The 27,379-nt window shown below is 42.1% G+C and overlaps 1 protein-coding gene and 1 long non-coding RNA gene across 5 annotated transcripts in view; one reads left to right on the forward strand and one right to left on the reverse strand.

The window, feature by feature from the left end:
* Window positions 1-12,802, reverse strand: part of LOC141114173 (uncharacterized) — a 133,774-nt gene extending 120,972 nt beyond the window's left edge. The window contains exon 1 of the long non-coding RNA XR_012236884.1: window positions 12,675-12,802. This is a non-coding gene — a long non-coding RNA (uncharacterized lncRNA). The remainder of the gene's footprint in view (window positions 1-12,674) is intronic.
* FAM149A (family with sequence similarity 149 member A) overlaps window positions 1-27,379 on the forward strand; it is a 177,039-nt gene that overhangs the window by 78,121 nt on the left and 71,539 nt on the right. The window contains exon 1 of one of the 4 annotated variants that reach the window (XM_073607695.1): window positions 10,540-10,835. The exons of the other annotated variants lie outside the window; for them this stretch is intronic. Coding sequence (XP_073463796.1) covers window positions 10,744-10,835 — 92 coding nt within the window. The 5' untranslated portion in view covers window positions 10,540-10,743. Of the gene's footprint in view, window positions 1-10,539; window positions 10,836-27,379 lie in introns of those variants that run through there. 4 annotated transcript variants of the gene reach the window in all.

Here is a 27,379-nt window from a genome sequence, read left to right on the forward strand (position 1 = left end):
ATACTACAGAGATTCAATGATTACTCCCAGGAGAGCCAATATGTTCCAGGCATGTTCTTAAGCTAGCAATAGACAGATTTTTAAATTTGGTTCCATAAACATGTCTAATGCCGCGTACACACGTGCGGAATGTCCGACAGAAAAAGTCAGACAGAAGCTTTTCATCGTCTATTCCGATCATGTGTATGCCTCATCGGACTTTCTCTTTTGAAAATTCTGACGGACCTAGAAATGGAACATGTTCTAAATATTTCCGATGGAACCAGTTCCTATTGGGAAAACCGCTCGTCTGTATGCTGTTCTGATGGCCCAAAAACGACGCATGCTCTGAAGCAAGTACGAGACAGAAGCTATTGGCTACTGGCTATTGAACTTCCTTTTTCTAGTCCCGTCGTAAGCGTTGTACGTCACCTCTGGACGGTCAGACTTTGGTGTGACAGTGTGTATGCAAGACCGCTTGAGCGGAATTCTGTTGGAGAAACCTTCAGAGTTTATTTCGACGGCAAAACCGGTCGTGTGTACGTGGCATAAGCATGCATATTTATGACTATGAAGAGAGAAGGGGAGAGCAGAAAGACATCCCTAACACAGGCTTAGAGACATCATCTGATTTGGCAAAACTTGCCAGACTGGTTGACAATTACCTTATGTCTGTATGTAGGCCACGTTCACGTTTATCTGTGCTTATGTTTGTCCTTTTTTCCTTCCATTTATTGGGAATCACAGTGTATGAAAATTTGCAGAAAAATAGCCATACCTTAAGGTTTAATCAGTTCTTTAGCCTTTTTACATAAAAAAAAAGAAAAAAGTCAACAGCTACAAATACTGTAGCTTCTGACTTTGATTAAAAGGACATTCAACCATCCAGGGGTCTAGTGCTTCTTCGTTAGTCCTCGGGTCCTGGCGCTGGCACGTTTACTGTGGGCAGACAGCTATGACTTCTTTTGGCTTCACAGCCAGGTGCTCACTGCGCATGTGCGAGACGTGCTGCGCTATGAGAATGGTCCTGCAGCCTTCTGGGACCTGTGACGTGCCTCAGAAGGTTGGGGGCAGGAAGAGAACTTCTGGGGGATCACCACAGTGATCTGATGGGAAATAACCAGGTACCTGCACACCCCCCCAAAGTACCAAAATTGGAAGAAGAGGGGGCATAAAGAGGACCTTCCCTTTCAGGGTGAAGTTTTGCTTTATTTTTCAAACTACACCACACTGCATAGATCTGAACTCCACTGAAAAACATTGCCATTTATGACACATTGCTTTGCTCTACAACGAATGGGCATTCATGACAGCATGACAGTTTACATGCCCCACCTGATCCTTGGCGTGTCTCTGTATGCCAAAGCGTTGAACTAAATTACTACCAGTCCTAACTTATTGCAGATTCAAACCACTTACTGCCCGCCATATAGCAGAATGATGGCTGGAAAGTAATTGTATTATCCTGACTGGGCATCCAGCAGGATAAGCCGCTAGTGCGCCCGCGGAGGCACGTAGCGTGACGATTGGTGGTGTGTCAGTCTGACACACCACATCTCTGATCCTGGTAAAGAGCCTATGACGTAGGCTCTTTACCATGTTATCCACTGTGTCCAATCACAGCTAATCACATGGTAACCAGGAAGTCCGGTTTATCAGCTTTTCCTCTACTCACGCTGACAAGGCATGAGCAGAGGAGAGCCGATCGGCTGCTCTCCTGACAGGGGGGGGTCTGCACTGATAATGAGCGTATTGATTATCAGTGCAGACCCATCGAGGGTGCCCACTAGAGCCCACCAGGGATGCCCAATAGAGACCACCAGGGATGCTCACTAGAGCCCACCAGGGATGCCAATCAGTGCCCATTAGAAATGCCAATATGTGCCCATCAGTGATGCATGTCAGTACCTCCTAACCAGTGCTGCCTATTAGTGCCCATCAGTGCCGCCCATCAGTGCTGCCTATCAGTGCCCATCAGTGACGCCTATCAGTGCCACATATGAGTGCCTATCAGTGCCCACCAGTGCTGATGCCACCTATCAGTCTCCATCAGTGCTGCATATAAGTGCCTCATCATTAATGCCACCTCATCAGTGCCCATCAGTGCTGTCTCATCAGTGCCGTCAGTGCAGCCTCATCAGTGAAGGATAAAATGTAATTGTTTAATTTAGTTTTATAACAGAAATGAAGAAAAACTTTTTCTTTTTTTAAAATTTTGGTCTTTTTTTATGTGTAGCGCAAAAAATAAAAAACCCAGTGGTGATCAAAAACTACCAAAAGAAAGCTCCATTTGTGGGTGAACGTGCCCTGTAGTGAAGTGGTTATTAAAGTGACACCATTGCAAACTACCTGAATCTGTCGCACACGTAAGAAATCTTATTGTGAATTAGATGCAGGCCGTTTTAAAGGGACAATACCACCAGAAGTGTTGCAAATGCTTTATTGAATCATCCCCATTGTATTGTCAAAAATTATGAAAGAAAAAAAGAGCAAGTGCAATATCTTGATTGAGTATGGCTGATAGAAATCAAACGATCATGATTATTGTTATTACTGTTTTAGGTTTGTTGTGAACATCTGTGCTGTTTCTCCTGGGGATGCTACAAAATATTGCAGCAATTAGTTCATCCTGTCCGCTCTGTCTCCTGGCACCTAGGGTAATGTCACACTCACTAACATAACTAAAGGTTTGCATTTCAGGAAAGATCTCAGCATATAAATCTAGGTCATAAAAGAAGCTCACATTATGATATCTTCACTTAAAAACTAAAACTAAAACATGAATTCACAACCATGTTCCCAGTAATTACAATTTATCACGCATAGTGAAATACTGCATGTGATCTGAACTTGGGGACTAGCTATGGTCTGAAAGAAGTTGAGAAACCCAAAGTATGGGCCTATTATGTTAGGGTTAGGTAACTAAAAATAGATAAAATAGTTGGACATGATGGGAAATCTGTGTGTTTGATCAGGAAATTGATTACATTTTTTTATGAGTGATCACATAGTAAGTAGTGTAATTTGACATAAGGTCTTTTAGATTGGCGTCTTTGCTTCTAGGTTGCTTGGCAACCTTATCCCACTGCTCATACTGCTCAGGATAAGATATGTAAGTAATGGTCAGTGGAGAAAAGGGGCCCTTTTCGGTGGGCAAGGTAACAGCAAAGGAAACCTTTCCATCTAGGGACCTGTTCTTGGGAAAACATGTAAGTGCATGCATTGCTGGGGTGTGCATCCCTCTCTGAGAGAAGCTCTAGGATTACTTCCTAACAGAGAGGGGAGGGAAGCTGGACTGTACTCCCTTAGTTGGGGAAAGGATATGAACAGAAGCCAGGGGAACTGTATAGATGTGGGTCTCCCTATTGGAATTATTATTCGAAATCTCACAAAATGTGTGACCACAGAGGTAAATGAGCCTCTGCTGATGTTGGATGTTCTGTTGTTGAAACTGTATGAGTAAAGCATTTAACGCAGTTTTAAAGGCATTTTTTAAAATAGCAAACAAGTTATACTTACCTGCTCTGTGCTCTTGGCTCCTCCTCTTTCTCTGTGCACTCCTATAGGAAGCCACTTCCTAGTTGACGCACCTGTGGGCTCGCTCCTGAGCCGGGCTATGTGCATCTATAGACACACACAGTGTGGCTTGACCCCACCCCTGCTCTTTCCTCACAGCATTTTATTGACAAAAGCAGGAGCCAATGGCTCTCGCTGGTATCTCTGAGCCTGTGAGAGAGGATAGAGAGAATCAGTGCTGCTGCAGATGGGCGGCACACTTTCAATAAGTATATTTAACAGACCAAAAGGGGGCAAATAAGACAAACTTATTGTTAGAGTTTTATATACACTTTAATTGCTCTATGAGGATACCCCTCTTGTCACGCTTCATTACAGTGATGTACAGTGATGTACAGGAACCTTGTTGTGATATTATAAAAATGCTGATTAGTGAGTCTTAAATAAATTTTTTACTGTGTCCCTACATGTTACAGCAATTGTAGTAATCAGAAGCCTGTTGAGTAGGGGGGCTTCTGATTGGCCGACTGTTGGCCTCAAATCACCTAAGCTCTTGCTCCGCTTCTTCTTGGATAGGACAACAACCCACTGCTATAGCTAAAGCCTCCACCGTATTATGCCCACTCCTTGCCATAGGCCTTCCCACAACATCCCCTGTTATTAGCATTTATATTCAGAAAGGAATGTCCACACAAGAAATATACTGTATTTTCCCCACTTTACTGATGTTCTTCAAAGATGGCAGTGAAACATCACATCGATATTCTGACAAGTGTCTTCAGCATACACTGCTATACACAAATGTGGACAATCTGTAGCAGTCATTGTGAAAGCAGAACATTGCACATCACACATAAGCCATCTTTCCATTAGCACCTCCTGTCTTCTCTCCTTGGGAGAGCCACAGAGTAGAGACCCATTTCCCTGTATACAATATCTGTAGCATTCTGCTCTATTCAAACCGAGCATCCTGCTCTGTCACCTGAGAATAACTGTAGTATATAGTCAATAGAACAAACAGCATTTTTTAACTCAACCCTTGAAGAAGGAATTAATTACTATACCTATTTTTCCGAAACATGTCAGGTATATTGTAAACACACTTTGGTCGACTTTATGTCTAGACCATGTGTATATCAGTAATCTTTTGCTGTTCATTTAGTGTGTCATACATCAATGTTTTTATACGTATTCTATTTTTGTATACCATGTCTATTGACTATATGTATTTCAAATAAATGTACTTTTTTACTGTATTACACTTTCTATATGATCTGGTTTATTTGCCATGCCCATACAATCCCTGGGGCATTTTCCTTTTGCAACTAACTGAAGTATACCAGTCTCTCTTTCTATGTCCCACTTCATAGCTCTACCCAGCGGGGGACACTCCCAAATGTTACCTCTTACTCCCCGGGTTCATTAGTAGTCACTCAGAGGGCTCTGACTTGCCCATTAGGCTAAATGCATTCAGCTCACGAATTTCTTAATGTGATTCCGGAGACAGGACTTTTGCAGCTGCACTTCTAGATTCTCTACACTTCACCTAGGTGGCACAATAAGTCACAGGGACATTACTTACATCAGAGAACACTAGCCTGGCCTAAAAGGCATTTTGCATCCTGCTCCCAGTCCAGTTAGTTGATGTTCCCAGTCCACTTATACCATGTTTTGAGTTAGGAAGACTACAGCTGGCTCTTCTGCGTATTGGACTATCTCACCTGATCCTTCTTCCCTATATAGGGGCCTTTGCAGCAGGCTTGTGGGGTATTTGGCCCCCATGCCCCAAACTCAACTCTGGCTTCTCCCCTCCTGGCATTTATATGGGCACTGACTCCACCCATTACATCACTACAGGAAGGAAAAGCCCTGGAAGTTGCACATCTCTGCAAAACCCTGTAAGAAGGTGTATGACAGCCTCAGCCTGGGTTCCGACAAAGCCATGTTTACAACGCGTCTCACTCCACCTACGGTGCTTAGTCATGGAGATAAGGATCACATGCATAGGGGGGAAATAAATGCATCATCTGCTGCCATTTAATTAAGAAAAATAGGTAACAGGTGTATATTAGCCATACACTGGGATGACTCTACATGAAAAAGCTGATGTGGAAATGCAAAAATAAAATATATAATGTCCAAAAAATGCCAAAGGATAAATATGGACAAAAAAACAGTGATGGTGAACAATGAAAAATTCATGAAAATGAATATGCATCTAAAAGGGAATAAGCTCCAAAAGCAGCTCAAAAACAAAAAATAATAAAAGGAAAGAAAAATCTTTCCCTTTTCCGTTGGATGTCTAGAGCTGGGATGAGCTCTGTCCTTATCTGCACTGCAAGCAGTGGCTACATTAAAAGTAAATGGTGAAGCCTTGAGCGGCACCTGTAAATTTAGTTTGGATCACTACAGGAAGGCTTTGTCTAAAAGGCGACCTAACACCCAATTACACAATTCCCTATTACTACACTATTTTGGGAGAGAGCCACCTAGTGGCAGACTAGCTAACTGCATCCATCTACATGCATTTACAGTATACTTGGAATCAAACCTCAAAGTGTGCAGAGATAGATAGAAACCTGTACTGACAGAAATAAGTAGGAGGCCACTGCTGACTTCTTTCTGAAAATGCTTGTTGCTTGGCTTGTGTCTGGCTTTATTACTTTCTGAACTTTCTGAATCTACCGATAATGGCTGCCGATAATGGCTGCCGATAACGCCTGCGATTTTGCTGTGAGTTTATCTTGCTTATGGTGTGATTTTCATAGGTCATGTGACTCGAAAATGCACCAGAAACGCAATACGGGTGTATTTTTAATGTGTTCTTGCTGTGTTTTCAATGCATTTCAATGGGGACGTGCGTTTTTAGTATGGTTTGCCAAATATGCACTTCAGGCTCGGTTCACACCTACAGTATGTGTTTTTTAATGCTTTTTGCAGAAACGCATTACAGTCCATTTAACCTGGTTTCCTATGGGACACATTCATATCTTTTTTCAGCCGCTGCATTTTTGTAAAGGGTCAGGGACTTTTTTTTAAAGCATAACAGTGCGTTTTGGGTTTAAGACTTCGATGGAGAAGCTGCGGAAAAGCAGTAGTGCGTTTTTGCCACAATTTTACCACAATTTTGCTGCGACTTGCATTTTTTAATCCATCCAACAAAAAATTGACCAAAAAAAAACATAAAAAATACAAAACGCATAAAAACATGTGTGCAAGAATGCAAAATGCACCGCAAAAAGCACACTAGAAATGGATCAAAAGCAAACTGCATAAGTGTGAACCAAGCCTCAAGGTGCCAATAGTGGGCGATAATAAATTCATATTCATTTAAATTCATGATATTAATTAAAAAGTCGAATATAATACAATTATTTATAAAAATGTATATATTTTTTAAAAACTGTCAATTTTGGTTTCGGTTTCATTTACGGCCAAGTGCATCCTGAATTTTTGGCACCACTAATCTGCACACTTCTTTTAGTTCTGATCAAAATGACAGTCAGAAAGCTGAAGGAAAGGAACAGTAATGGCAGCTTGAATGTTCTCCCAGAAACAAGGTTTCCTTTAGGGCACTTTCACACTGATCCGCTGCATAAAAGCCGCGATTTTACCACATTTTCGTTGCAGTTTTTAAAGGACATGTGACTCACAACACGCACCAAAAATGCATTGCGGGAATGTTTTTACTGCGTTTTTCATTGCTTTCAATGGAAAGGTGCGTTTTAGGTGTGGTTATTTTAGCTCCCCAAACATGCTCCAAAGATGCTGCAAGCAGGATTTTTTTCACCGCAACGAAAGCGCACCGCCCCAGTGTGAACACGTTCATTGATTTTAAGGGGAAGCTTTTTTCTTGAGCTTTTAACCACTTCAGCCCCAGAAGATTTGGCTGCTGAATGACCAAGCCATTTTTTGCGATTCTGCACTGCGTCGCTTTAACTGACAATTGCGCGGTTGTGCAACGTTGTACCCAAGCAAAATTGACTTCTTTTTTTCCCACAGATAGACCTTTCTTTTGGTGGTATTTGATCATCTCTGCAGTTTTTATTTTTTGCACTATAAACAAAAAAAAGCTACAATTTTGAAAAAAACACAATACTTTGTTCTTTTTGCTATAATAAATAACCCCTTTTTTTTTTTAAAAAAGCACATTTTTTCTAAGTTTAGGCCGATATGTATTCTTCTACATATTTTTCGTTATAAAAATCGCAATACGCGTATATTGATTGGTTTGCACATAAGTTATAGCGTCTACAAAATAGGGGATAGATTTATAGCATTTTTATTAATATTATTTTTTTGTGATCTGTGATTTTTATCGGGACTGCGACATTATGGCGGGCACATCGGACAATTTTGACACATTTTAGGGACCACTGGCATTTATACAGCGATCAGTGCTATAAAAATGCACTGATTACTGTAAAAATGTCACTGGCAGTGAAGGGCTTAACACTAGAGGGTGAACAAGGGGTTAACTGTTTTCCCTGCTACTGAAGGGGGGATGGGACTTGCTAGGGGAAGAGATAGATCAGTGGTTTTTTTTTTTATGAACACACGAACTGTCTCTTCTCCCCTCAGCGATCCGGGATCTCTGTGTTTACACAAGCGATCGCGGGAGCATGGCGGTCATCGCGTCCACCAGGCACTTGCATCGGCTCTGGGGGTGAGCAGCGGGCGCGCACGCGTGCCCCCCTTAGTGGCCACAATTGGAAGCGACGTAACATGACGGCGATTCCCGCAGCAGAGCCATGTTGCCTCAGTACAACTGCGACGGGTGGTCAGCAAGAGGTTAAGGCACTGGCTGGAAAATCTCCTCAGTGTAAAAGGGCCCTTAGAAAAACATTACTCACCTGCTCAGCAGATCCAGCGTTGTCCTGTTGAGATCAGCTGATCGGGTGCAGTAAACGTGTGGGGATCTTCCCAAAGTAAACTTACAAACTACAAGATCAATCAGATTTAGAGAAGTAGGTTGGAAATGATTGAAATACAATGTGGAGATGACCACAGATAACACTATAAAGTAATTATACCTAACATGGGACATAAACTAACACTTTGCATTTCCTCAGTGAATTAAAGCATTCTCAAACTGGACAAGGTGGAATGATGGGGCGGTGACATCATGATCTCCACCTCATCCAATCAGAGAACACTTTGCATTAATTCAGAAAATGCAAAGTGTTCTCTGAATGGCGCTCGTGCCAAGCGAGTGACCTCCTGGGTTCATAATGCAGCAGGGGAGCAAAGGACTCACAAGCAAGTGAAGATCACTGGAGTAGCGGTGTCTATACAGTGATTTCCAGCTTCTGGGAGGATCAGTTAGGTATGGTATATACATTATTACATTGGTCCAGGCTGGATAAATGTAACCATGTGGAAATTGTCACACTTGAAATTTAGTGGATACAGTATATCAGTGTACAGTAAAAAACTTTTAGGGGTGATTCACAGCAGAATTTATTCCTATGTTCCCCTGCAGTGCGATTTTCTGCCCATTCACTTGAAATCGCACGAAAAGTAATGCACGCACAACTTTTGAAAAATGCATGGTACTGGTTCACACTTTGGGCCCAATTTGGACATTTTCACTTAGGGGTATACTCACTTTTTTGCCAGCAGTTTAGACATTAATGGCTGTATGTTGAGTTATTTTGAGGGGACAGCAAATTTACACTGTTATACAAGCTGTACACTCACTACTCTACATTGTAGCAAAGTGTCATTTCTTCAGTGTTGTCACATGAAAAGATAGAATAAAATATTTACAAAAATGTGAGGGGTGTACTCTCTTTTGTGAGATACTGTATGAGGGAACCCACCATCCATTATACAGGAGACATTGGGATGGGATATATGAGGGAACCCTCCATCCATTATACAGGAGACATTGGGATGGGATCTATGAGGGAACCCTCCATCCATTATACAGGAGACAGGGGGATGGGATATATGAGGGAACCCTCCATCCATTATACAGGAGACATTGGGATGGGATCTATGAGGGAACCCTCCATCCATTATACAGGAGACATTGGGATGGGATCTATGAGGGAACCCTCAATCCATTATACAGGAGACATTGGGATGGGATCTATGAGGGAACCCTCCATCCATTATACAGGAGACATTGGGGTGGGATCTATGAGGGAACCCTCCATCCATTATACAGGAGACAGGGGGATGGGATCTATGAGGGAACCCTCCATCCATTATACAGGAGACATTGGGATGGGATATATGAGGGAACCCTCCATCCATTATACAGGAGACAGGGGGATGGGATCTATGAGGGAACCCTCCATCCATTATACAGGAGACATTGGGATGGGATATATGAGGGAACCCTCCATCCATTATACAGGAGACAGGGGGATGGGATATATGAGGGAACCCTCCATCCATTATACAGGAGACAGGGGGATGGGATATATGAGGGTACCCTCCATCCATTATACAGGAGACAGGGGGATGGGATATATGAGGGAACCCTCCATCCATTATACAGGAGACAGGGGGATGGGATATATGAGGGAACCCTCCATCCATTATACAGGAGACAGGGGGATGGGATATATGAGGGAACCCTCCATCCATTATACAGGAGACAGGGGGATGGGATCTATGAGGGAACCCTCCATCCATTATACAGGAGACAGGGGGATGGGATCTATGAGGGTACCCTCCATCCATTATACAGGAGACAGGGGGATGGGATATATGAGGGAACCCTCCATCCATTATACAGGAGACAGGGGGATGGGATATATGAGGGAACCCTCCATCCATTATACAGGAGACAGGGGGATGGGATATATGAGGGAACCCTCCATCCATTATACAGGAGACATTGGGGTGTGATATATGGAGGGTTCCCTCATAGATCCCATCCCCCTGTCTCCTGTATAATGGATGGAGGGTTCCCTCATAGATCCCATCCCCCTGTCTCCTGTATAATGGATGGCGGGACATCACTATCCATAGCACGCCTTGTGCTCCCTCATGGTGAGCAGAGTGTCATCACATGGGGTGGGATTAGCAGGGATGAAGTCACATGGAGTGTGTCAGGTAGTGGATGGGATCCCCTCCCTCCTACAATCACATCTCTACTACACACCACCGCCCACCATTAACCCGTGCCCTCCCGGGGGCCGAGCTGTCACCACACTCCCCTCCTCCTCATGGCACGGCGGCTGTAGGAAATGAGGGATCCTGGGCGCTGTGCCCGTTCTACCACCTGTCTCTTCAATGCCCAGAGCTGCCGCCCGATCCTCATCCTCCTCCGCAACACTGAGGAGCAAACCGCAACCCCGCAATCTCACCGAGCTGGTGGTCATCGGGTGAGTGCGGCATGGGGTGGGCACAGGGGGAGGGGGTCTGTGTGCTGAGACTCTGCCTGCTGCCAGCGCCGCATGGATGTATGAGTGCATAATGCGGGCATGGCATACAGAGAGATACATCCATGGTACAGGCATGGCATACAGAGATTAGTACACCCATAATGCCGGCATGGCATACAAATATTAGTATATCCATAGTGTGGGCATGGCATACAGAGATTAGAACATCCATAATGTGGACATAGCATACAGAGATGAGTATATCCATAGTGTGGGCATGGTATACAAAGATTAGCATATCCATGGTACAGTACAGGCATGGCATACAAAGATTAGTATATCCATAATGTGGGCACAGAATACAGAGATTAATACATCCATAGTGCGGGCATGATATACAAAGTTTAGTATATCCATAGTGTGGGCATGGTATACAAAGATTAGCATATCCATGGTACAGTACAGGCATGGCATACAAAGATTAGTATATCCATAATGTGGGCACAGAATACAGAGATTAATACATCCATAGTGCGGGCATGATATACAAAGTTTAGTATATCCATAGTGTGGGCATGGTATACAAAGATTAGCATATCCATGGTACAGTACAGGCATGGCATACAAAGATTAGTATATCCATAATGTGGGCACAGAATACAGAGATTAATACATCCATAGTGCGGGCATGATATACAAAGTTTAGTATATCCATAGTGTGGGCATGGCATACAAAGATTAGTACATCCATGGTACAGGCATGGCATACAGAGATTAGTATATCCATAATGCGGGCATGGCATACAAAGATTAGCATACAAAGATTAGCATATCCATAGTGTGGGCATGGCATACAGAGATTAATACATCCATAGTGCGGGCATGGCATACAAAGATTAGTATAACCATAGTGTGGGATGGTATACAAAGATTAGTACATGGATGCCATGCCTATACCATGGATATACTAATCTTTGTATGCCATGCCAACACTATGGATGTACTAATCTTTGTATGCCATGCCCGCACTATGGATGTACTAATCTATGTATGCCACGCACACACTATGGATGTACTAATCTATGTATGCCATGCCCACATTATGGATATACTAATCTCTGTATGCCATACCCGCATTATGGATATACTAATCTTTGTATACCATGCCCGCACTATGGATGTACTAAAGATTATATATCCATAATGCGGGCATGGCATACAAAGATTAGTACATCCATGGTACAGGCATGGCATACAGAGATTAGTATATGCATAATGCGGGCATGGCATACAAAGATTAGTACATTCATAGTGTTGGCATGGCATACAAAGATTAGTACATTCATAGTGTTGGCATGGCATACAAAGATTAGTATATCCATGGTATAGGCATGGCATACAAAGATTAGTATATGCATAATGCGAGCATAGCATACAAAGATTAGTACATCCATAGTGTGGCATGGCATACAGAGATTAGTATATCCATATTGTGGGCATGGCATACAGAGATTAGTATATCCATATTGTGGGCATGGCATACAGAGATTAGTATATCCATAGTGTGGGCATGGCATACAGAGATTAGTATATTAGTACAAAAAGTTTAAACCATTTGTTGGAAACCAGAAATACTAAAACTATAAAAATGGCACGTCTTACCAAAAGTGTTTAGTTTTTAAAAAAGACATTTTCGGGAATCACCTACACATTCTAGTACCTACCAAGATTGTCCAACCAACAATGTTAATTTTTACGTCAAATTCCGATTTAGGTAGTGTTTCTAAACCCACAACAGTAAAATCAGTCTGTACAGTAAAGCATGCATGTTATACTTACTGTGGAACCTAAGGGGTTAATCCTGCGCATTGTGTAAAAAGGCTGTTTGATCCTCCCCACCTTCCACAGTGCCCAATCATCTCCTGATAGTACAGAGCCTTGGGGACAACACTAGATATGCTCAATTTGGTGTGTATTGCTAGAGTTTTTTTCTTTTTCTTGGGAGGGTGCATGTGATTGGCACTGGGCCAATCAGCACTGTCCAGGGTCAGGGGTCCTGCAGCCTCATAGGACAGTCAAAGTAGAATGAAAACTCCTCCTACAGGCTTTAACCAGACACTGATAGAAGGCACACGACTTAGTATGTTGCTGATGAGAAAAGATATTTAGCAGTTTATATTTACTAAAATAATTGCATTTCCATGTTCTGTGGTAGAACAGATAAAGTAAATGCAGGTCCTTGGGTTCAGTAAGACTTTAACCACTTGCCTACTGGGCACTTAAACCCCCCCTCGTGACCAGACCAATTTTCAGCTTTCGGTGCTCTCACACTTTGAATGACAATTACTCAGTCATGTAATACTGTACCCAAATGAATTATTTGTCCTTTTTTCATACAAATAGAGCTTTCTTTTGGTGGTATTTGATCACCTCTGAGTTTTTTTATTTTATGCGCTATAAATTAAAAAAGATTTTTCTTTGTTTCTGTGATAAAATTTTGCAAATTATTAATTTTTCTTCATAAATGTTGGTCACAATTTGTACTGCTACATATCTGTGGTAAAAATAACCCAAATTAGTGGATATTATTTGGTCTGTGTGAAAGTTAGAGTACAAAAACTCTGGGGTAAATCATAAAAAATTGATCACACCTGATGTACTGGCGGCCTCATCTCATTTCTTGTGACCCGAACAAGTCAGGAAAGTACAAATACCCCCCAAATGACCCCTATTTAAAAGTAGACATTCCAAAGTGTTTAGTAAGATGCATGGTGAGGTTTTTGATGATGTCATTATTTCCCACAATTCTTTGCAAAATGAAGATTTTTTTCCCCCACAAAATAGTCACTGTAATATGTTATTCCTCTCACTTGGCATGTGTATACCACAAATGACACCCCAAAATACATTCTGCTACTCCTCCTGAGTATTGTGATACCACATGTTTGGGACTTTTTCACAGCCTAGCCACATAGAGAGGCCCAACATGCAGGGAGCACCATCAGGTGTTCTAGGAGCTTAAATTACACATCTAACTTGTTGATTACCTATTACACTTTTGAAGGCCCTGGAGCACCAGGACAATGATACGTGGCACTGATGGCACGTGACACTGATGACAGATGGCACTAATACGTGGCACTGATATACGTGACACTGATGACAGATGGCACTAATATGTGGCACTGATGACACGTGACACTGATGTGACACTGATGACAGATGGCACTAATACATGGCACTGATGACAGATGGCACTAATACGTGGCACTAATGACATATGGCACTAATACGTGGCACTGATGACATGTGACACTGATGTGGCACTGATGACAGATGGCACTGATACGTGGCACTGATGACACGTGACACTGACAAAAGATGACGGGTGGCACTGATGACAGATGCCACTAATACGTGGCACTGATGATACGTGACACTGATGTGGCACTGATGACAGATGCACTGATAACGTGGCACTGATGACACGTGACACTGATAACAAATGGCACGTGACACTGACAGGTGGCACTGATGACAGATGGCACTGATACGTGGCACTGATGGCACGTGACACTGATGTGACACTGATGACAGATGGCACTAATACGTGGCACTGATGACACGTGACACTGATGACAGATGGCACTAATATGTGGCACTGATGACACGTGACACCGATGTGGCACTGATGACATATGGCACTATTACATGGCACTGATGACAGATGGCACTAATACGTGGCACTGATGACACGTGACACTGATGTGGCACTGATGACAGATGGCATTGATACGTGGCACTGATGACACGTGACTCTGATAACAGATGGCACGTGACACTGACAGGTGGCACTGATGACAGATGGCACGGATACGTGTACTGATGACACGTGACACTGATGTGGCACTGATGACAGATGGCACTGATATTTGGCACTGATGACATGTGACACTGTTAACAGATGGCACGTGACACTGACAGGTGGCATTGATGACAGAAGGCACTGATACGTAGCACTGATGGCACGTGACACTGATGTGACACTGATGACAGATGGCACTAATACGTGGCACTGATGACACGTGACACTGATGACAGATGGCACTAATACATGGCACTGATAACAGGTGGCACTGATGACAGATGGCACTAATACGTGGCACTAATGACAGATGGCACTAATACGTGGCACTGATGACATGTGACACTGTGGCACTGATGACAGATGGCACTGATACGTGGCACTGATGACAGATGGCACTGATACGTGGCACTGATGACACGTGACACTTATAACAGATGGAACGTGGCACTGATGACAGATGACACTGATACGTGACACTGATGACATGTGACACAGATAACAGATGGCACGTGACACTGACAGGTGGCACTGGGGACAGGTGGCACTGGAGACAGGTGGCATTGGGGACAGATGGCACTGATAGGTGGCACTGGGGACAGTTAGCACTGATAGGTGGCACTGGGGACAGATGGCACTGACAGGTGGCACTGGGGACAGGTGGGCATGTGTGTTTGTGTATGTGGCACTGTGTTAGTGTTCACTCACGTTTCACTGACGCTGCAGCTGCAGGTCACTCTCTCTCCTCACACGCGGTCTCTGTGTGAGGAGGAAGAGCCAGCAATGAGAGGTGATCTCATATGTTTACATACGTGGATCATCTCTCATTGGACACTCCCATCGAGTGCTAAATGGCCGCTGTGATTGGCCATTTAGCATGATCTGTGATTGGCTGTGTCCAAGGGACACAGCCAACACAGATTTTCTCCGATGCGCACCTGCGGCGGCGCGCAGGGAGGAAGTAAACAGGAGGACATCCAGGGACGCCGCGCTGTAGCCGTCTTTCGGCTATAGCGCGGGCGCGAAGTGATTAAGTATTTTGACTAAAATGCAATTTTAGTTTTAGTTGTATTTTAGTCATCTGAATTGTTTTAGTCTTAGTCGTATTTTAGTTGACTAAAATCCGATGGATTTAGTTAAATTGTAATGCATTTTTAAGCATTCCTCTAGAATTTCTAAACTCATTATATACTCCTGGAGTAAAAATCGAATAACATGGCATTATTTATGGTATTAAGATTTGAACATGCACTACATACATGTGATATTGTTGTGATATATAACCAGTGTTAATTTTGACGTCAAATTGCGATTTATTTTTAGTCATAGTCTTTTTACTAAAAATAAAGTTAATTTGATCAAGGTGGTTATGTGTATTGTCCTAGACTCAGGTTTCCCATCTAAATTTTTTACATTTTAGGCCTCATGCACACTGGATGTTTTTAACGTGGCTGTAAGGAGCGCTTGGCATTTTTTTTCTGCCCTAAACTCCCCTGCATATTAGCCAGGTGCCCAAGTCTAGTATTGTCCATGCTGGGACTGGGAGTAAACTTTGCTCTCATGTCATTTTTCTTCTTTTGCAAATAAAAGTGATCCCAAACGAAAAAGGTTTGAGTCAAAGGGTAACTCCACCTTTGTGGGAAAAAAATAATAATTTGCAAATAAAAAAAACATATAGCATATACAATTGTGACACAAGTCATATTGTAATTGAAGGTTATTAAAAATACTTTTCCTTTTCAATCTGCAGTGCTGTCATTTTCTGTAAAATGCAATGCAATACGGTAACCTGGAGATGTTCTGTACACAGAATGTGTACAGGATGCCCCCCAGAAACATAATTTCTTGCTTGTGTGATTGACTCACTGATTTTCCCAGAAGTCTGCACTAAAATACAAGTCAGATTTTGAGCATCCTCTGCAACATAAATGTCATTTTTGGTGAGATACGCTCAAAGGGAAATCATGTCTAAGTTGGTGCGACATACGCTCCGACTTTGGGAGCACATGTCGCATGGCGTGTACAAATCAATAGTTCCCTATGAGAGCCATCTTAACTGGTCCGACACAAGTCGGTCCAACTTTAGAAAAGGTTCCTGCACTACTTTGGTCTGACTTTGGTCCGTTTTCAGCCCATTCAAAATCATTGACGTCAGATCCTTGTCCTATCCATCCGACTTGTGGCATCCGACATGGTGATTACAGCAGCAGGAAAAGGAATTTATGTCACATTGGGATTGTTTTGATTGGTCAAAGGACAAGTCGTACTATCTCAAAATCGGAGCAAAATGGTATCCTGTTCATTTAAGTCAGATGGAAGTAGGACCGAAGTAGAACTGATGTAGGACCAGGGCAAAGTAGGAATGGCAGTCGTACAACAGTGACAGTCATGTCGTACCAGTGTGAAACTGGACTAAAGGGATGCAGACCTTGCAAATTTGCTCATTAGAGCCCTGCAGGTGCAGCAGCTGATTGATAATTATAAAAACACTGCTATACAGATTCACTCAGAACATGGACACAGAGAAACAAACAGCTATTCCTTCTGAATAACAAAAGGTAGGAATCTGCAACTAAGTTTGTTAAAATCCTTGCATTGTACATAGATTACCCATAGGGAATGTTTGTTTTCCATAAAAAGTGGAGTTACTCTTACTCTTGGCATATAATAATTAGTAAAAAAAAAAAAAAAATGCAGCATTTGTTCTACAATAAGTACTGTATATATTGTACATATAATATAAAGATAATAAACAAGAGAACAAAAGTCCAAATAAGTGTATATAAAAAAACATATGCAGTGCTCCACGTGCACATATAAATTCCTTCACCGTGTAGTATCTCCAATGTGATGTGCCTCCACCAATAGAAACAGTGCACACTCACCAGACTGAATTGCTGTCTAAATGATAGGACAGCATTATGTGTTTATATCATTTGTCACTTGTCCAGGGACTGATTTCTTCATTCAAATAATATCCAGCCAGGATCATAAGAATATTCAGCTCATTCAGATCATATATAAAAACTCTGTCTCAATGATGTTCACATCCAGCCTGAATCACCAGCCATGCAAAAATATTGACCATAGTGTAGTTTTTATTGTTCAAAAACATTCACAAAATAAAACAGTAAACAATAAAAAGTAAATATAAATGTCAAATGGAATAAAACTTACATTCACAGCTGCCACAAAAGAGCAAAGTGGCAGCGGGACCTCAGACAAATATCTTTAATCACTGAGTGATACATACAGTATCTCACAAAAGTGAGTACACCCCGCACATTTTTGTAAATATATTATTATATCTTTTCATGTGACAACACTGAAGAAATGACACTTTGCTACAATGTAAAGTAGTGAGTGTACAGCTTGTATAACAGTGTAAATTTGCTGTCCCCTCAAAATAACTCAACACATTTATGTCTAAACCGCTGGCAACAAAAGTGAGTACACCCCTAAGTGAAAATGTCCAAATTTGACCCAAAGTGTTAATATTTTGTGTGGCCACCATTATTGTCCAGCACTGCCCTCTTGGGCATGGACTCCACCAGAGCTTCACAGGTTGCCACTGGAGTCCTCTTCCACTCCTCCATGACGACATCACTGAGCTGGTGGATGTTAGAGACCTTTCGCTCCTCCACCTTCCGTTTGAGGATGCCCCACAGATATAGTCTTGGCCACCGTGGTGCAGCTTAGTTTCAGGGTCTTGGCAATCTTCTTATAGCCTAGGCCATCTTTATGTAGAGCAACAATTCTTTTTTTCAGCTTCTCAGAGAGTGCTTTGCCATGAGGTGCCATGTTGAACTTCCTGTGACCAGTATGAGAGAGTGAGAGCGATAACACCAAATTTAACACAGTGTAGAATAGAATAAAGAATCCACCCTTAGGCCAAGAGGAAAATAGGTGTGCAGCCTACCTTGCTAGGTCCCCAATAGGGGACTAGAATAATAATACGTACAAAATAGGGGTAAAATGGCGCTACCTATATACTGAAAGACGACAGACCCAGATTGCTTGTTAGGTGATGTGTGCCTCTAATGTGACTATTAAATGTGCATATACTAATAGTGCAAATCCTTGTTATAATAGCTAATTAGTATAAGTAGTGATATTATAAAACAATATAATGATAAAAAAGTGATTCAGAGAACGTGATACTCCAATATCTTAGATACAGGTATTAAAATACAAATACCTGTATCTATGATTATGTTTTATTGTCCGCCTCAGAAGACATTTGACAACGAAACGTGCGTAAGGTGGAGTCACACACTGATGTCAATTCTGGGTGTGATAGCGGTTCAGTGAGTCTGTGGAACGCAGCTGGAACGCACGCTGCAAGCGGGATATACCACGGCTCTGAAGTTATCATTTTTACCCGTAGTTGTAGAGCTTTTGAAGAGTTTCCATTGCATGGAATATTTGTTTTTATTTTTTTATTTTTTCTTACTGTTTTAATTTTGAAATAAAACCATTTCCCAAATTTGATCACTACACTATGGGAGCCCATATCATTTTTTTCATGAAAATTTTACCTGTACTGGATATCGGAGAAAAAAATAGGAGAGGAGTCTAGCTGGCTGATCTGCCCCTAGAGAGATTATCTGCACACTCAGTTCGATCTAGATGCGAGATATCCCTGGGAGGTCCATAGGAGCTGGACACTGGATGGAAAGGTTGGAGAGGAACCTGGCTGCATGATCCAACTCTGGAAATATCATCTGTACATCAAGCCTGTCCTCTATGCGAGATACCCCTGTAGGGGTTATTGGAGCTGGTGAGTGGGGACCCAACAGGGGGAGCACCAAAAGTCACCTGGATTTTTCCTGTGTTTACAGTCACCATGCACTTAAAAGACTTTGGGGGTTATTTATGAAAGTCAAATCCACTTTGCACTACAAGTGCACTTGGAAGTGCAGTCACTGTAGATCTGAGGTGGACATGCAAGGAAAATAAAAAACAGCATTTTAGCTTGCACATGATTGGATGATAAAATCAGCAGAGCTTCCCCTCATTTCAGATCTACCCCTCAGATCTACAGCGACTGCACTTCCAAGTGCACTTGTAGTGCAAAGTGGATTTGCCTTTCGTAAATAACCCCCTTTGATTTGATTGATTTCTTGATGCATATTTTTTGGATTTAGCACTAGTAATTTAACTTTTTGGACTCGTTTTTTATTATTTATTATTTTTTATACACATTGGGACTGGCCTTTTCTTATTTCTATTTTTATTTCTATTTGTATTTTAATACCTGTATCTATGATATTGGAGTATCACGTTCTCGGAATCCCTTTTTTTCATTATATCTTTTTATAATATCGCTACTTATACTAATTACCTATTTTAACAAGGATTTGCACTATTGGTATATGCACATTTAATAGTCACATTAGAGATACATCACCGAACAAGTGATCTGGGTCTGTCGCCTTTCAATATAAAGGTAGCGCCATTTTACTCCTATTTTGTACTTACCAAATTTAACACACCTACTCCCCATTTACACCTGAGACCTTGTAACACTAACGAGTCACATGACACCGGGGAAGGAAAATGGCTAATTGGGCCCAATTTGGACATTTTCACTTAGGGGTGTACTCACTTTTGTTGCAAGTGGTTTAGACATTAATGGCTGTGTGTTGTTATTTTGAGGGGACAGCAAATTTACACTGTTATACAAGCTGTACACTCACTACTTTACATTGTAGCAAAGTGTCATTTCTTCAGTGTTGTCACATGAAAAGATATAATAAAATATTTACAAATATGTGAGGGGTGTACTCACTTTTGTGAGATACTGTATAGATGCCGCTAATGTAAAACTTACATGCACATCTGCCACATGAGAGCACAGTTGTGGCGGGACATCAGGCAGATAACCTCTCTCGCTCTGAGCTCTAATCGCACTGCATTGCACCAAAAAAGTGCAGGTACCTTTACTATTGGAGCCGCAATGCAACCGCATTGCATGGTCGTTTTGTACCATGTGATCCGGTGTGGGCAAACCACACTGCGTTTCCGATCCCTTTGGGGTGTTGTTAACATTTCATTGACACCCACAGCGTTAATGACAGCATTATCACTAGAACAGGAAGTGAGCAAAAACCCAACTCCGCATTGCTGTTTGATCTAATTGGGTTTGACATGCCCTCTTTTAAGATATAAGAAGTAAGTGGATTATAAATCTCACTATCTGCCACCCAAGACTAAAATATGATTTTTAATATCTCTGCGTTTGGCCCTTTACATTTACATTTATTTATCTCCTAAACTGTTATTTAACTAGGACAGACACACATGTAGATGCAGGATATTTAACTTCAGATTAAAAGATCTCTGAAAGGTGTGGCACTAAAAGCTGATTAAATGATTATACCAACCAACATACTTATCATAGGCGCTCATGAATTTTACATCACTAAGGAATATTGCATTTCATCCTCAAGGCGTTATTTAATACGACTTTTTATTGTACTGCTCAAACACGAACATCTGGGCAATTTAAGTCCTTTCAGTTGTCACCTTTGATGGTTTGAGGTTGTTCATTCTTTCTTAATTAATTGCTTAATATAAACTTCATCTATTATTGAAGCTTTCAGAGAGTCTGAAAGCAATAATGATGTTCAGCCACAACACAAAACGCCTCTTTCTTTCTGTAAGTAACTCTTCACTGAACTAGCTCATCTCATTGCACACTTATGAACAATATGAAATGGAAGGTTTATAGAGAGTGACATATTATACATATCTGACTCAATATAATTTAATTTAGTAAGTGTATTTCGTAAGTGTACTTACAACATCAGATTGTACTGAGTCAGGTATGCATAGCTCCCAACTGTCCCTGATTTCAAGGGACTGTCCCTGATTTGGAACATAGTCACTCTGTTCCTCTTTCCTCCTCATTTGTCCCTCATTTTGGTCTGATCTATATAGTTATATATAAAATGCACATTTTATCTTTCAAAAAATGTTTCCCAGTTCTAAACCTTTCATCCAGTTTCTAAGTTGCTGCATTTGTAAATTTAAAGGGGTTATAAACCCTAATGTTTTTTCACCTTAATGCTGTCAGAAACCATGAATCAGACTGAGACAGAAGTACAGTTAAATCATGCTTGTTTAATAATAATAAAAAAAGGTAAACAGAGTAAACGTAGTCAAAACATAGTCAGAGTTCAGGAAGCGGAACGGATAGTTAGACAAGCCAAAATGTCAGGGAGCCAGAGATGAGCGTAGTAGAACAGCAAGCAAGATCTGGAGCCAGAAGGAATGTCAGTCAAGCAAGTCTTTAACAGGAACACAGGAGAGCGTCTCTAGAGATGTGACCAAGGCGCAGGCAGAGATCATCTGGACTGGACGTCTTAAGTAGGGAGGACTGACAAGCAGGATATCATCAACAAGTGAGTCACTGTGGAGAGATAGGAGCTGGCAGTTTGCCGACAGCTGAGCGGCCAGCTTTGAGAAGGAATGGCTGAGCCCAGCCCTGACAAATGCATCCTATGCATTAAGGTGAAAAAACATCTGACACTGACCAGTCCCCCTGTTTTACCCACCTGAGCCCATTCGTTCCCACGGCGGAGAAGCACTCTACCTATCTGTCCATTGTCTCGGCTCTTGATTGGATAGATTGGTAGCAGCGCAGCCATTGGCTCCCGCTGCTGTCAGTCAAATCCAATGACGCTGATGCCGGGGGGTTCCCTACTGCAAATGTGCGAAACACACCGCTTTCTAATTGGCCGGCCGGCGGGGGAAGGAGGGGGGGGCTGGACTTCGGGGAGATTGGGCCACGGCCTGTCTCCCGGGAGTGAGGAAGGGGACCTGTCATAAACCAGTCCTAATTCCCCCCTGCAAGGTGCCAAATGTGGGGGGAGGGGGGGAAGGAAGCATATAAGCGAAAGTTCCACTTTTGGGTGGAACTCTGCTTTAAAGACAGAACATTTTTCTGACACTTGTTAGGATCTTAGAATCTCCAAACATTATATATATATATATATATATATATATATATATATATATATATATATATATATATATATACATATATATATATATATATATTATTATTATTATACAGTATTTATATAGCTATATATATATATATATATATATATATATATATATATATATATATATATATATTAGCGGAACCCTAGAGAAAAAAATGGTGGTTGTGGCAATATTTTATGTCACACTGAATTTGCGCAGCGGTCTATCAAACACAATTTTTTGGGGAAAAATATACTTTAATAAATAAAAAAATGTAAACAGTAAAGTTAGCCCAATTTTTTTGCATAATGTGAAAGATGATGTTACGCAGTGAGAATCACGAGAAAATCGTGATCTTTATTCTAAGCAAAAAAAATTGTGATTTTTCATTTTAGCCAGAATCGTGCAGCTCTAGTGGAGATGTACCTGAACTGCATGGGAGAAGTCAAAGATCACTGCAAGTCAGTGTCGCCCCTTCACATCGGATTTAAACCTGTAATTGTCTACTACTGTGTCGCAATCATGTGCATTGCACGGTAATCATGGGTTTAAAGGGGTTGTAAAGGTACATGTTTTTTCACCTTACTGCATTCTGTGCAGTAAGGTGAAAAAACATCCGACGATTAGCGGCCCCCCAGCCCCCCCATTTACTTAACTAAGCCCTCGAAAGTCCCACATCATGAATGTGCTGGCTTCTCAACCGGGCTTCTCGGCTCATTCATTGGATGATTCAAATCAATGACGCGGCACGCTGGGGGGCTGGGTCGAGTGATACAACCCCTTTAAATCAGGTTATGAGGAGGCACCTCCTCACCACCTGTCAAACACACGTGGTTCGCTTTTTTGAAAGGAGCATCAGTGCCTGCTGTACTTGCGAATGAGACGCTTTCAGAAAGTACATCAAGACTGCAGGATATAATAGAAGTCTATGGCTAAATGCAGCAAACCTTCAGAAAATCTGCAGGAATACTGCACTCGCTGTGTGGGTAAACCACAGCGCATCAGTGTGAAAGCAGCCCTATACTATTATGCTCAGTGTATTGCTCCACATTGACCTGAAGATCTCTTCTTTCCTGCTGCTGGCACCACTCTGGAAATGGCTAGCCGGAATAAGAGGTGGAGTGCAGTTAATATACATGGGACAGGAGCAAGGACTACAGAGGAGGCATCAGCTTATGCGGCTCTTGCTTCCTACTACAGCTCCAACTTTACAAATAGTCCCTCTGTATTGCACTCTGTTTGATGCTCTCGGATGATGGGTCAGCAAGCCCAGACCGCGATCTACCAGTCAGCTGTCCGTGATCTACTGGTTGCTGACAATTAAGCATTAGATAAGTCTGCAGTTTATTCTTATTAGAAACCCTAAAACCTCGTTCTCACTCATAAACTAAATCTAGAAAATCAACCCTACAAACATAGGTGGAAAGAAAGAAAAGGTGGGATTACGGGAATTTGTAGTATATAGCATCTGAATTGGGTGAAGTAGCATAAGCATTAACAATAACCTAGGTTTGCAGCAGGTTTCGGGGCGTGAGGACTGTAAGTCTGAGTTGCTATATGCTCACCCAGCCTGGTATGTAGAATGTGTACAATTGTCCAATACAAATACAAAGCCCGCCTGACAAGATGGTGGGAGAAGGAAGGGAGAGAGAAAAAAAAAGAAAAAGGGGGGGAGAGGTTAGGGAAAAGGGTAAGAGAGAAAGAAAAGTAATCAAGGGAGAAAGGGCAGGTATTATGGGGTTAAAGTACGATTGGGGGGATCAGATGTATTAAGTTGTAGTGAAAAAAGGTGGAGGAGGGGTATGAAGAGTTACCATCCACCCCTCCCAGGCCATATGGTAGAAGCAACCATGGGTGAACCAGAGCTTGTGTATATTCTGCTGTTTCCACAAAATGGAGCCAACATGCCCAAGTTTTCATGAACTCTGCAGGTGTCTCCCGTGCTTGATGGACAAGTTCCTTAATTTCAATGATTTTTCCCATGTGTCGGAGGGGGCAACAGGTTTTTAATATAGAAATGCTCCTATCTTTTCCTGCTGATGGATGTTGTCATTAGGTAAATCCGTGTGCATAAATTAGTGACAAAGGAAAAGGGACGTAGTGACCAATGCTACCTTTTTTTTACATTGTAGATGAGCAAGTATTACTTACTGGAGGCCTTTAAAATATAATTTTTGCCTCATGTTTAAAAAAAAAAGTAAAAACTTTTTTTGGATAGAATGTAAAAGGTTTTGAACTTGGGATGAGCTTGGGTCCAGACTCAACCCATGTTTAGCCAAACCCGGGAGAAAGACATTAGATTCATTTCAGTCAGTTGCATTCCTCACTCCGTAGCTGCACGTACACAAAGGGGTGGGAATGCTTGTGACATAATTGACCTAATATGGCCATATGACCAAGTTAGGTCAATGACAATGTGGCTATGGCCATGTGGCAATGTTAGATTAATGATGTCCTGAGCATCCCCACACTTTGGTGTACATGCAGAGGCAGGATGGGGAATGCTTCAGCCACAGCTTATTGGGCCGACACTGAAGACTTCCTTCTAGGTTCTGCTGAACATGAGTTCAGGCCAAATCCAAGGCCATGTTTAGTTAGAACCTTGTCTGGTATTTAGTATCTTCTGTGTCCTTGCTAGGGGGGTTTTCTCTCACTACTGGACTGTTGTCTCTGGTGCAGAATGTAATGAGAAATCCAAAATATTTGTGTTGTCATAGGATCAGAATATAAGGGGAAATCATTCAATCTGTAAAGCTCTTCTGGTGACAACTGTATAATAGAGTATATCCCATCGTAAGATCTGCTCTTACTGCTGTTTCTCTGGAGCAGGGAAACCTTTTGGAAAAGGGATTCTAACCATTCTTTTCTCTATCAAAAAAAAATTATACCCACCTTTTCCAAAGTCTTTAGGATGGTAATCTGAAGCCACAGAGTCCTCTTATTTACCTCCTTTCCAGGCTGAGGCATATCAGTGCTGATGTGATGATCTCATGATGTCAGTTCCATTCTCTGCAACAGTACCCTGTAAATGAAGGGTGCCATGGTAAAGCCCCCTAGGGGGTGGGCCTGTGACACCCTGCATTCAGTCTTACAGGTTGAGTGATGCTGGTGGGACATTAAGGTGAATATGACAGCTTAAACATTTTTTTTTTTGACACATGGGCTGGGGGGCATTTTTCAAAATTCAAAATTTAGCCCAGAGCTGGACTGGATGACAATGTTATATCTCTTATTATACCTCCTGCACTGGCTTCAGCCTACATCAGTTGCAGCAGTTTTGCAGACCTCTTCAGGTTCAGCATACTGTACAAGCACAGAGTTGCTTTAGAAGTCCTAATAGAAATGCTGTTTCCCTTCTGGCTTCCAGCTAAAACATTTCTCCATTGTTATCAATTACATATAATACCGCTCCCATATAAATATGTATTTAAAAATCTTAAATAATTCAATTATAAATAAAATCAAGTTTTTTTTTTCAATACATTAACAGATTGATAATTTTATTCACATCACGTGTACCTTTTTTCTGAGCATCCTGGAAACCCAATGGATGTACATATTTTGCCATAAGTAGATTTGGTGCCAGGAGTTTGCACATCTAAAGGGATGTCAGGAATGCCTTTTCCTAAGCTTTACCTGCAGAAAATTTGAATTGTCAGAACCGCTGAGGTCTCTTGCATGCTTAAAAGAGAAGTATGGGTTTCCTTTTTTTCCTCCGTCATACCTACCTAGGTGGATGCAGCATCGGTTCGATGCTGCATCTGTCCCCCGACGCCTCTGCACTGAAAACCGAGCCATCAAACACTACCGATCGCTTGGTTTTCACAGCTCCATGAGCAGAGAGCTGTAGACTGTCAGTCACAGCTCTCTGCTCATCTCCTTCTGTGCTCATTAAAGCGCTGAGCTGTGGAGGGGGCGGGGAGCGGCCACCTCAGGCTCGCTGAGAGACTGCTGAGACAGATATCAGTCCAGGCACCTGGGGGATCCAGACTCCCATTGTCGGGATGACATGGTGCCTGGACCAACATCCGTGACGTCAGCAGAGAGCGGACTTCAGCCCGCTCTCTGCTAAAAATGGGTCACAGGTGTGCAAAACAAATTGCACTCCTGTGATCCATAGGAGAAGCCCAGCTAATCAAGCTTTGGCTGGATTTCTCCTTTAAGTACAAATAAGGTAATATCTGTGAGGGATGAGCTGATGAAAAAAGTTAAGTTCAGTTTTTTGGTGGAGGTATGGGATTCCCTGAAGAGCTAACTTTTCAGGGACCACCTAAAGGTGGACAGAGTAGGAGATAGCCAGATAGATTGGAGTGGAGAGTTCCAGGGGAAGGGAGAGGCACTCTAGAGAAGTCCTGGAGGTAAGCATATGGGAGGAGATAATGAGGGGGCTAGAGAGCAGGAGGTCTTGGGAGGAGCAAAGGAGATGGCTTGGATGACATTTTGAGGTGAACTTGGTGATGTATCTTGAAACAGAGAAAGTTCAGCCACAGCTGTAGAGTACAGGTTCCATCAGTCTGGTTTAATGTTATGCTGCGTACACATGAGCGGAATTTCCTTCGGAAAAATCTTGGATGGTTTTTCAGACGGAATTCTGCTCAAGCTTGGCTTGCATACACACGGTCACACAAAAGTTCTCTGAACTTTTAACCATCAAAAAATGCGGCGACGTACAACACTACGACGAGCC

The sequence above is a fragment of the Aquarana catesbeiana genome, linkage group LG01, assembly GCF_042186555.1.
Source record: "Aquarana catesbeiana isolate 2022-GZ linkage group LG01, ASM4218655v1, whole genome shotgun sequence".
NCBI classification, from domain to species: Eukaryota; Metazoa; Chordata; class Amphibia; order Anura; family Ranidae; genus Aquarana; species Aquarana catesbeiana.